The 11,525-nt window shown below is 38.0% G+C and overlaps 1 protein-coding gene across 9 annotated transcripts in view; it reads right to left on the minus strand.

Annotated features, from left to right (window-relative positions):
- The window catches only part of bcl2l12 (BCL2 like 12), a 35,583-nt gene extending 29,963 nt beyond the window's left edge, over positions 1 to 5,620 (minus strand). For 6 of the 9 annotated variants that reach the window (XM_040123531.1, XM_040123527.1, XM_040123530.1 and 3 more), the window contains exons 1-3: positions 5,426 to 5,620; positions 5,004 to 5,164; positions 2,106 to 2,295 (exon numbers count right to left, since the gene is read on the minus strand). In XM_040123531.1, the coding sequence (XP_039979465.1) occupies positions 2,106 to 2,293 (188 nt within the window). In that variant the 5' untranslated portion in view covers positions 2,294 to 2,295; positions 5,004 to 5,164; positions 5,426 to 5,620. Of the gene's footprint in view, positions 1 to 2,105; positions 2,296 to 3,341; positions 3,403 to 5,003; positions 5,165 to 5,425 lie in introns of all 9 variants that reach the window. The other 3 variants (XM_040123524.1, XM_040123525.1, XM_040123523.1) reach the window with 3 other exon arrangements.
- Between the last annotated feature and the right edge of the window lie 5,905 nt (positions 5,621 to 11,525).

An 11,525-nucleotide genomic window follows, 5' to 3' on the forward strand; every position in this document is an offset into this window, starting at 1 on the left:
ATTTACACTATAAAACATGAAAAAAGGGTGGCAAAAAATTAGGTGCTATATGCTGTGTACATTCAGCATTACTCTTAAAGCCATGTCTAAGCCTTTAAATTTTCTTGAAAAAATAGCTCCCTTTGTGCGGACTGATTGATGATGATACCCAAATGTACTTGTCAATGAAGCCTGATGAAACCAATCACTTAGCTAAACTTCAAGCATGCCTTGACGACATGAAGACCTGGATGACCAGCAACTTTCTGCTGTTAAACTCAGACAAAACTGAAGTTATTGCACTTGACCTGCAACACCTCAGAAATAAATTATCTAATGATATACTTACTCCAAATGGCATTGCCCTGGCTTCCTTAGGAATCTTGGAGTCCACTTTGATCAAGATATGTCCTTTAACTCCCACATAAAACAAACTTCAAGGACTGCCTTTTTGTTTTTTACTTATTTAACATTGTAAAAATCAGGCACATCCTGTCTCAAAAAGACAGAAAAACTAGTCCATGCTTGTGTTACTTCTAGGAGGGATTATTGTAACTCCTTATGATCAGGCTGTCCAAACAAATCTCTAAATACTCTCCAGCTGATCCAGAATGGTGCAGCCAAGTACTGACAGGAATTAGGTAAAGAGATATATTATATTTCTCCTGTGTTAGATTCTCTGCTTTGGCTACCTGTAAAATCCAGAATAGAATTTAAAATCCTCCTCCTCACCTACAAAGCATTCAATGGTCAGGCACCATCATATCTTAAAAAAACTCATGGTACCCTATTACCCCAGTAGAACACTACGCTCCCAGAATGCAGGCTTATTTGTGGGTTGGTTAGAGTCTCCAAAAGTAGAATGGGGGGCAGAACCTTCAGCTATCAGGCTCCTCTACTGTGGAACAACCTTCCATTTGGATCTGGGAGGCAGACGTCCTCTCTACATTTAAGAGTAGTCTTAAAACCTTCCTTTTTGATAAAGCTTACAGTTAGGGCTGGCTCAGGCTTGGCTTGAACCACCTCTGGTTATGCTGCTATAGGCCTAGACTGCTGGGGGACTTCCCATGATGCACCCAGCTGCTCTCTCCTCCTCTCCCCTCCAACTGTACGCATTCATATCCCATCAGTGCTCGTTACTGACCTGGCTTCTTCCCGCTCCCCTAGTTTTGTGCTTTCTCGTCTCCCTCCTCTCTCCTCCTTTCGCTTTCTGCAGGTATTTCTACCCCTGGTACTGCAGAGTCTGGATCTGTGACTGCAAACCAACTAATGCTCGCATGATCCTGCTCAACACCGACTGACTCAATTATTATGATAATCACTATTATTATTATTATCTTTAGTCTTATGATTATTATTAGCCCTATTATTATAATTATTAGCTGTATTATTAGTCTCATTATTATTATACATCCTTATGTGGTACCTGTATTGTGCTATGTTATCCTTCCTCCCTCCTATATAAAGAGTACGGTCTAGACCTGCTCTATATGAAAATTGCACTGAGATAACCTCTGTTATGAATTTGCGCTTTATAAGTAAAACTGAATTGAGTAGAAATGAATTAAGTCAAACTCCATCTATTAATGACTCTCCTCTGACCACTGTACTGTGCATACTGCACTGGGCGGGAAAATACCAAACAGATGGAAAACCTGCGTATTCACATAATCAAAGAGTTTGATTTATAAATTAAAAATCACGAAATTGTGATCTCACTCTACACTGAGAAAGCTTTTGCTCGCATCGTGTGGAATTACTTGACATTTGCACGCAGGTGGATTTTGCTGTCACATGTTTTTTTGACTTTTCCCCATCTACACAGAAGAAATAGGCAAGACTGCCCCTTTCCCTTCATTTATTCACAGTGACTGAACTTCAGTAAAAATGTAGAGTCATTATATGCTTTTTGTATGGCTTATTCTGAGTTAAAGGTTAAAAGAAATACACATGGTAAAATAAGACAGAGACAGATTAATAAAATAAGACTTTGGTGAAACTAGACATCAGCAACTCTCAGATTGAGGTAAATAGAGATGGGTGTTTTGTTGAGTACAGTGACAGAAAAAAAACAACAAGTACAAACAGAATGCAACAGTGAAGTCCAGAGTGGTGAGATACATTACCTGTACTTGTTGTGGTCTCTGTAGGCACCTCCTACTTTACCAGGCCTCTCTTTCCGGGGGGTAGAAAGAGTCCGATGGAGGAAAGCTTGGAGGACTATATGAGTCTCATTCTTGATCTCCAGCAGAGAGATGGAGGAGATGGAGGAGATGGAGGAGACAGAGGAACAGCGGCCTGCAGACTCTGACATCACTAACATAAGGTAAGACAGAAAGGCAGTTATCAAAAAAATCATTTGCTTATTCTGTATGAAGTGACAACCACCCTCAAAAGACAAAGTATTATGGGGCTGTTATACTAGCATTATTTTTGCAACAGTGTATAGATCAAAAATGCAACAAGTCACATGCCCCATGTCAAAATTCTATACTACAATTTGCAGTAAGTACTAAATGTTTACCTACTATACTGGAGGTGATAATAGAACCAGTCATTGTTCATTTGCAGATCATAGTGAATAAGAAAGCTTATACACCTGAATAGTGTGAATGCTAAATGCTGCTGCATTTTGGAACTCTTGCAAAGGTATTACTAAGCATGCTGACAGCCCTGCCAGGAGGGTATTACAGGTCAGAGATGACCAGTGCCTGTGCAATGAGTTGAGCAGCATACTCAGTCAGATAGGACCTGATCGCCATTATTGTTCTGCTGAGCAGAAGGATGACCTGGAATCACCAGGAGATCAGTGTTAGAGAGACTGAGTTGAAGATGCAAGGTTTCTATGGCTGACTGAGGTGCAGTTTAGTTGAAGGACTGCTCTTTATGTAAATAATAATGGTCAGTTAGGAAAATTTTTCTAAAATCTGTTGACATGGAATTACCCATAGATTATTTTGTGAGAGGAAGTCTGAGATTTGGGTGAGAACCGCACACTCTAGAACATTGGATAGGAAGGGTAGTAATGAGAGTTGCCTGTAGTTTTCAACTTGAGATTGACTGGCTTTTTCAGCAATGGGGTAACTAGGGTCTGCTTAAACAATGTGGGGAATGCAATGGAAGCTAAAGAGGCATTCATCATATATGTGATTGTGGGTGAGATAGCTTGAATCTACCAACTGAAAAACTGCTAGCAGACAAATGCAAAAAATCATTTGCTGGAAAACTGCTTCTATGTTCCTTTATATCTGTCTTGAAGAAAATAAATGTTACAAATAAATAAGATTAAGTGAAATAAGACAGTTTTAGGTGTTACTATATTGTCCAAGACTAAGTGAAAGCAAAACAAAACACAAACACACCTGGACAATCCAGTCAGTTATCATTCCCTCTCTTTGCAGACCTCATAGATCACCAACAACACTTTAATCAAACAATAATTGAGTCTGGTTTAGGGCTAACACATATATCCAAGATATGACATTTTTATAGTTTGTGGATGATTTCCAATTTAATATTTTTTTCTACACAAATATGAAAAGACCAAAATATGATTTAAAGAAATTATTTTTTAAAAATAACCGTCCAATAAGTTTACCACCTATTTTGAGTAAAATTATGGAAAGAATAGCATAGAAAAAAAACAGAAGTATTTATTTACAAACAATTAAAGTACTGTATCAGTATGCATACAAAGGGGGACACAATTACACAATTAATGCATTAACTCAGAAGCCCCGCTGCTACAAAATCACCAAAATCGCATTAATTCAGATGGGTGATGACTGGATGGAAGAGACTGAGGAGATTAAGATGGTTGGAGCTGATTTACATGCAGCAATTGATATAATTGAGCATAAATTGAATTGTTTTGGCTTTGAACCATCTGCAGGTGCACGGATCCAAAGTTATCTCACCAATAGGAAGTATACAGTAGATTTTGATTGAAGCTATTCAGGGGTTAAAGCAGTAAAGTGTGGCGTACCTCAAGGAATTTGTTAGGACTCCATTTGTTTTCAATCTACTAATGATTTGCCATTCATTTTGAATTATGCCAGCACTGCAAAGTGCACAGATAAATCTACAATATACACATCAGTACCCACATCTGGAGAACTAGAAAAGGTCTGGGATGAGGATTTGAACTTAGTAAAAGACTGTGTTAAAGTAATCAAATTAGTTCCTTAATGTAGAAAAGAGTAGATATATGATGTTTAGTACAAAATGTGTTAAAAATCACACCCTCCTTTTACACCTTTCATAAACAGTTATTGGCAGAGCGACCAAAACAAAGTTATTAGGTATTGTTGTTGATCACAGAAGAGTCAGTCAGGCAGTAGTCCTGATTGTGACATAATAACAGAGTGTCTCAGTCCTCATTTTGTTTTATACCAATTATCATCACAACTAAATCTCCTAAGATACTTTGTAGAAATCTGTTCAGTAGTCAGTTATCCAACAAGGGTGTCATGGAATCTGGTACCAGGATTTTTGACAGTGGTAAAAAATGCTTTAAAAAAAAATGTACAGGTTATATTTATTTAGACAAGAGACTGAGCAGTCAAATATAGACCTGGATTTACTCCCTAAACATCCAACACTGATGGAGAGAGCTATCATCCTGATGTAGTAGTGATCAGAGGATGTATACTCCTTGAAGCGGTGATAGAATTATGAAGAGCTATCTTTTGTACTAGACAGGTTTTTGGATGATTGTGCTGCCCCTCAGTTTTTAACTTTAGTACTCTTTCACAACCTGAACCTGAAACGGGGTCGGGAAAAGGCCGTAGGACCGGCCGGACGGGATAGGAGGAAAGCTACAGTAGACCTTTACAGCACCAGGAAATGCGAACATTCCAACAAAGGAAGCCTACAATGAACCGCTTGGCTGAGTTATGTAGAACATACCTTCAAGCCCTCTCGGAGTGAGTTCATATTGAGCTCACTAAAACTTTTCACTAACATTTATGGGCTGTAAATGAAGGACAGCCGGAGGGAGACTCTGATGAAACATCTCTTCATACCTCTATCTGTGTGTGTCGGCTTGTCCAGTTGATGTTTTTATGTCCTCTCTCCCGTGTCTGTGTCCGCAGCTAAACTGAACAGCGCGGTAACAGCACTGGGAGGGGCAACGTGCCTCCAAAGGGGTGTCTCTCATCCAGTTTACTGACACTGATTTATCTCTCTAAAAGGGAACTGATTGCATTTAGTTTCATTGTGTCCAGGAAACAATTGAGCATTTCCACCAGGAGTATGTATATATAAATCTCAGTATTTTTATATGCATAGCCTAAATGATTTTCCTCACAAAATCAGGAACATTCTTTATTTATATGAAGGCAGCTACATTTAAGTTAAAAAATAAAAAAATAATCCAAGCCTTTAAGATCATAGTATAAATGAAATGAATAACAAACCAAATCAGTAAATTCTTTAACAAGCCTACCTGCTGCATTTTAAAATGCCCTGAAATAGCTTAATTCTGTTGTTTCTCCACTCCACTCCACTACGTTCTTGAAGAGCGCATCTTCAAACGCGAAATTAATGATAGGTAGCCTAAATCAGAAGCTGTAATCAGCAAACGACACGACGTGACGCACACACGTGTTTTTATAGTCAATTTGCTGCTATGGGATTTGCCGACGGCCTGGTGTAGTTTGTATTATGCTCCACTGGATGGCCCTGTAGGCTTATTTGACTTTTCTGTTGGCCTTGTCAGCTGTGGCACTTGCTATGAAGTAGCCCCAGGTAAGAAATAAGTAGCTGTAAGGAGTGATTTTGGACTGATTAAATTAAACTATGCCCTGTCTCAAAATATGTATTTGAATTATGGAACAATAATCTGATAAAATATGAAAATACGAACCTATTAATATATAATCAAATTTAAAAGTACATTTTATTTAATAGGTATATATAACAATAATAATGTGTATAATAATATAATGTATATAATCTCATATCAGATCAGCCTGGTTATGTGCAGGCATGATGAAGATTTATGAAACAGAATGGGTACCCAAAGCGTTAGAAATGTGATTCCAAGAGTGCATGTTTCTTGCCTTTTTTTCATACACAGAGCTTTCATCTTCAACCCAGTAATGGATTTTTTTATGGATTAGAACCCTGCTGTCAAAAATGGAAAAATGGCACCAGAAAATAAGAAATTATAGCTTTATTATTATCATGACGGCTTGCAGCCAGGGATCAGATCACAAAATTACAGCAAACATCAACAAACAATTCCACAGACCCACACTGAATATAAAAAAGCTCAATAATGTGTAGTACAGGGTAAAAGACGTTATTGTTTTACTTATAACGGTAAAACAATAATGTGTTTTTTACTTATAAGAGACTGAAGTTTTTTTCTGAGCGACCTGTAGTGACACTCTGATGGGAGCCAGTCAGACACTTTATAGGGGGGTAATCCAAACTTTAAAGATACAAATTATCTGAAATATCCTGTCATTGGGCTTGCTACAGCCTTTTGCCAGACTCAAGTCAAGTAACACATCAAGCATATGTTTTATAACTTAAAACGCTAAATATACATAACATTTACAATGCAAAGCTAGCATTAACTTCCGTAAGGCTGTGACTGAATTTGACAGTTGAGTTATGAATGACACTGCGACCCTGTGAAATCACGTGCATTTAAAGTGGACATCTTATCTGTTTATTAAATTATATTCAAATGTATTCTAAACTATTTGGAATAAAAAAAATTAAAATTGGGCTAAAATTTCTCATAATTGCACTACACTCAGTCAGGGGCCAAGAGAATGCTTATAAATAGACAGGACTTGTTAGCAAGTATGTGTATCTATTTTCTAACTCAGATTCTTAATATGAATAATGGGGTTCTACATGAACACAATATTTTTGCCAAAATTAGAACAGTTTTGGATCTTGCAGTGGAGAGATTTATATATCTGTGTTCTTCTCATTGTTTTTAGCTCAGCGGAGCTCAGTTGAGAACTGTCACTTACTACCATGCACCAATCGGTATTATGAAATATCACAACCAAACTGTAGCCATAAAAAAAATTCTAAGTGTGTATTTTATTTAGAAGAAGATGTAACTCCAAAAATCAATGGGATGAGAATGAAAATGGACATAAAAACAGAGTCAGCAGGAGATAATCAAGCATGTAACACCCAGCAGTCCTTAGCACAGCCCCCCCCAAACCTGTCCAGCGTCACTGTGGTATCAAGACACTGGTACAAGGATTGGGAGTGACCAGACCAAGCAGGCATGAAGGAGGACTGGCAGCGCACTGTAAGTATGAGGTTACACTGTTAGAAATCTTCACTCTAACAAGTTGTTGCATCTCTTACTGAATCCTAAAAATATCAACTTATGTTAAAACTTGAAAAAACGTGAAAAAAATTGTATCAGTGCCTTCAAATAATGCAGAATAAGGCAGATCAATGCACTACACTAAAACACATAAAACTAGATTCACAAGGTTACTTGCAATATATTTACAACTCATTAACACACAAAATTAGAAAATGTTAATGTCTTTGATTCTTATGTGAACACTATTAAAATTAAACACTAAATAACCAAAAAAAGTAAAACATTAAACACATGCATTTCCAAAACTTTACAATGAGTTTCCTAGAGTATAAAGTTAGTTTAGTTCTCTTTCAGCGTTGTTGTGTACATACTTACCTCCTGCAACACAAAGCCATTTCCTCCAGGCAGTGCAGCGTATGCTCTCTCCAGCTCTCATAGATCTCATTCATCTATTTTTTTTTAGCTTTCTCTGCCCTGATCTTCCTGCCTTCTGCCCTCAGCCCCATCTTGTGCCCTTGTCTGTCTATCCATATTCCGATCCCTCTATCTATCCTCCTGTGCTGCCTCCGTCCCCCAGTCACTCTGTCTCACCCCCAAAAAATCACTGTTCATCAGAGCTGGAGCCAATAGGGAGCCAGGCAGCAGGGTGAGGCACTTCCTTTGTGACAGGAAACTAACAACAAACACCCAGAGACCACAAGGGGGGGGGGGGGTTAATGAGAAAGGGAGAGATAAAAAAGATGCAAATGTTTGATGGCTCTATGTAGAGTTCAGGAAAAGGTTAAGACTAAGTATCTATTGTGTTTGTTGATTTCTATAATAAAACTGACTTTACTTAAGCCATATCTGTATTATCATAAAATAGAATTACTGTCAAAGCTTACTGATTCATCATCCTGTTGTTAAGTCAGGATGCTCTGTCTGTTCATATGTTACTGATTACTGATAGAGCCACTCTCATCTAAACTGTCTTCAAGACTCTTCCTAAACTAAAGCTATGATATTGTCTACTCAGGTACTTGTTCATCTTACAGGTTTACAGATCAAGTATGAGACACGCAGGGTGACAAGCACATAAACTCACTGACAGCTCTACATTAAAAGATAGGTTCACATTTTTTTTCATATCCGTCTTATAACAATATTAGATGGCACTTTAGTACATTGAAAGAGTTATTGGTCGATGTAATTACATACTTGCTGCAAAGAGATCAGTTCCCCATCACTTAGTCCAATATAAGTGATGGGGACAAAATCAACAGTACTGCTGAAGTGCACAAAGATGGAATTTTGTGCTAAAAAACTAACTTTGGAGGGTGTTTTTTTAGAATACTTTTTTCACAGAACAAGGACTGCGGATTTTGTCCTTCATCTCTGACACTGGAATTGCATAAGGAAGGAATCTAACAGAGTAGAAACACCTTTCTGCTACAGACTTGCTCTGACATTTGCCCCTTTTCTGACTACTGAATGTCTCAGAATGGCTTTGTATTCAAGTGATTATTGCCTGACAAACTTCTAATCTAAAGAATAAGTGTGATATCTTAGATGTTTCTGACTGTCAACAAATCCAATTATGAACTGATTCAATTATAAACTATCCAAAAATTATTAAAAACACTGAGCCGAATGAGCCAAACTGTTGCACTGGGTGACATGGTCCTTCGCTTTCACAAACACAAACACTAGTTTATTTTGATTTGGTCCCACAAACACCATCCTGCTGCTCGACCAATTGGTTAAAGACCCCCCCTAGTCAAAAACATGTTTTGCTTCCAGGTACTTCACTGTGAGATTTGAGCTACACTGTGCAGAGTTAGACACTAGAAGGCTGTTTTCACTGTCATCTGCAAAGAACTTAAACCCCAGCAGCTCCACTGGAGCAGCTGGTGGTTATGTGCCTTGCTCAAGGGTATCACTGAAGTAGTGATGAAATAGAAGGGGAAGAGCCAAAACACTGTTGAAGAAGGCCTATAGTTTGGCAAATCCAACTGTAAACCCCAAACTAACTTCAACCTGCAATAGCTGCAGCTGTAAATAAACAGTTGCTTATTTACATATCCAGCAGTTACAGAGCAACAGGACCATTCATCTGTAGAGGTGTTTTTGTTTACCTGATGAATCTTTGTCCTGTATTCACTCTCTTTTAGCTCTGTTTTTGGTTTCCACCAACTCCTGAGGAGAATATCTCACTTTTTAGCTCCACTATGTTCACCACCTGGTCTTTAACTGTGTCTGCCTACTGTTTACTGCAGAGCAGGTAGTAGACAGGTGCTTTTTATAGCTTTTTCTCTGCAGCGGCCAAAAAATATACTATGAGAGTGTTAAGAGAGAAACTAAACTGAAAAGTTTAGCTGATAATTCATCACTACAAGCAACACCTTTCACATTGACACATAGTTTTCATGATACAGTGTCATTATAACACTATCCATTATAGCCACTTTAAACAAGTAAGAAAGAAAGAAAGTTATCAAGTTATCCCTGACTTGTTCTTAACTAGTCTATACCAATAAATGTGATCAGTGTTGAAGACAGAAAGAATGTGCAGCAGGCATCAGGATGAGGAATGATGGTGAGCTGGAGGGCAGGGTGCTGATGGAGTGATAGGGATGGGTGATGTTCAAAGAGTGCAGATAAAGAGAAGTGCCCCTGATAACTGCTGGGTGGGGTGTCTATGGGGGATAGTTGTTTATGAAAGAGGTCTAGTCCCACTTATTATCTGCTACAGCATCCTTTACCACTCTCACCACATCATTAACTCCAGACTTTATTAACTGTATCACCATAGCAAACCAACAAACTGAATATATCTGACCTTATATGGTCAGAACGTGCTGGTATGACCTAAGATGATAAGTGCAGGGTAAACAGGGTGTTTATAGCTCTACTTATCTGTGCAAGAAGATGTGGCTCTTCCCTAATTATGCTTATCATGATTCATATTTTCTCTGTTTGTTTGTTGTTATTAATTTCATTGACAAACACTCTCCATCCGGAAGGAAAATTATGCTGCAGAAATATTGTAATTTTCTCTAAATGTTTCTGGTTTAATTTCCAGTATGATACTAAAAAAACCAAGACAGTCAATGCAAAACAAAGTAAGGCTTTTTCTGGTCAGTGCCTTAGGCCAGTCTATTCTATACTTAAATAAAAAGTGTGTAAAACATAGAAACAACTGCCACCTCCATCCCTCAGCTCTGAATTATGTTTTTCTCTCCTTACAGCAATAGAAATGTTTCACCCTGCTGATTGTCATTTCTTTTAGGCCAGCAACATTTCGGTCTGTGCATCTGTTAGTTAGGGCTTTATTTGCAATGGGTGTAGGGATCTGCTAACAGGAAATTCACAGTCACATAGGCAGGAAATGCTGCTGTTCAGACACAGAAATAAACATGTGAGGGAAACACAGACATTGCTAACATCACAGTTTGTTGAGGACACTAGATTTCTCACCAACCTGAGAGTCAGGTTTCACTCTCCAAACAGTATTTATCGTTTATGTCCCTGATGTACCTATACAAAAGAGGTCTAACTTCACAGATTCATGTTATACAGTGAAAGATCAATCAAATTTTCAGAAGCTGCCATGGAGATGGTTAAGTTTCCAAACATACAACATGTCACGGTTAATTTTGGGAACGTGTGTTGCAGAATCAACCATTAAAAACATGTTTTCTTAAGTCTAAATATTTTACTCTTAGGGTTGGAAAAGCCTTCTATTGAACATATTGTATGTGATGCAGTATTACAGAAACTATAATTAAAGAAATTTAAGGGGAGAATCAAGTGTGAGGTTTTTATTTTCAATTTCAAATATGCTGTATGATTATTTAGCCCCAGTGCAACTCACCAATTAAATTAACTATCACCCAGTAGGAAAAAAAATAATCTTTAAAAACCTGTTTCCTTTCCTCCTGCTCTCTCTTTATTTCTCTTTCTCTCTCTCACCCCCCTCACTTTCTCTCTTAACCCAATCGGTGGAGGCAAACGGCCACCCACCCCGAGCCTGGTTCTGTTGGTGGTTTCTACTTGTTAAAAGGGACTTTTTTTTTTTGCCATTGTCATCAAGTGCTTGTCCATGGGAGAATGTTGGGTCTCTGTAAATAATATTGTAAAGACCTGTCTAGACCTGCTCTATATGAAAAGTGCCCTGAGATAACTTCTGTTATGATTTGGCGCTGTATAAATAAAACTGACTTGACTGCTAAAACTGAACAAACAAACCCGTTTTGATGGT

Source organism: Xiphias gladius, chromosome 3 (genome assembly GCF_016859285.1).
Source record: "Xiphias gladius isolate SHS-SW01 ecotype Sanya breed wild chromosome 3, ASM1685928v1, whole genome shotgun sequence".
Lineage (NCBI taxonomy): Eukaryota > Metazoa > Chordata > Actinopteri > Istiophoriformes > Xiphiidae > Xiphias > Xiphias gladius.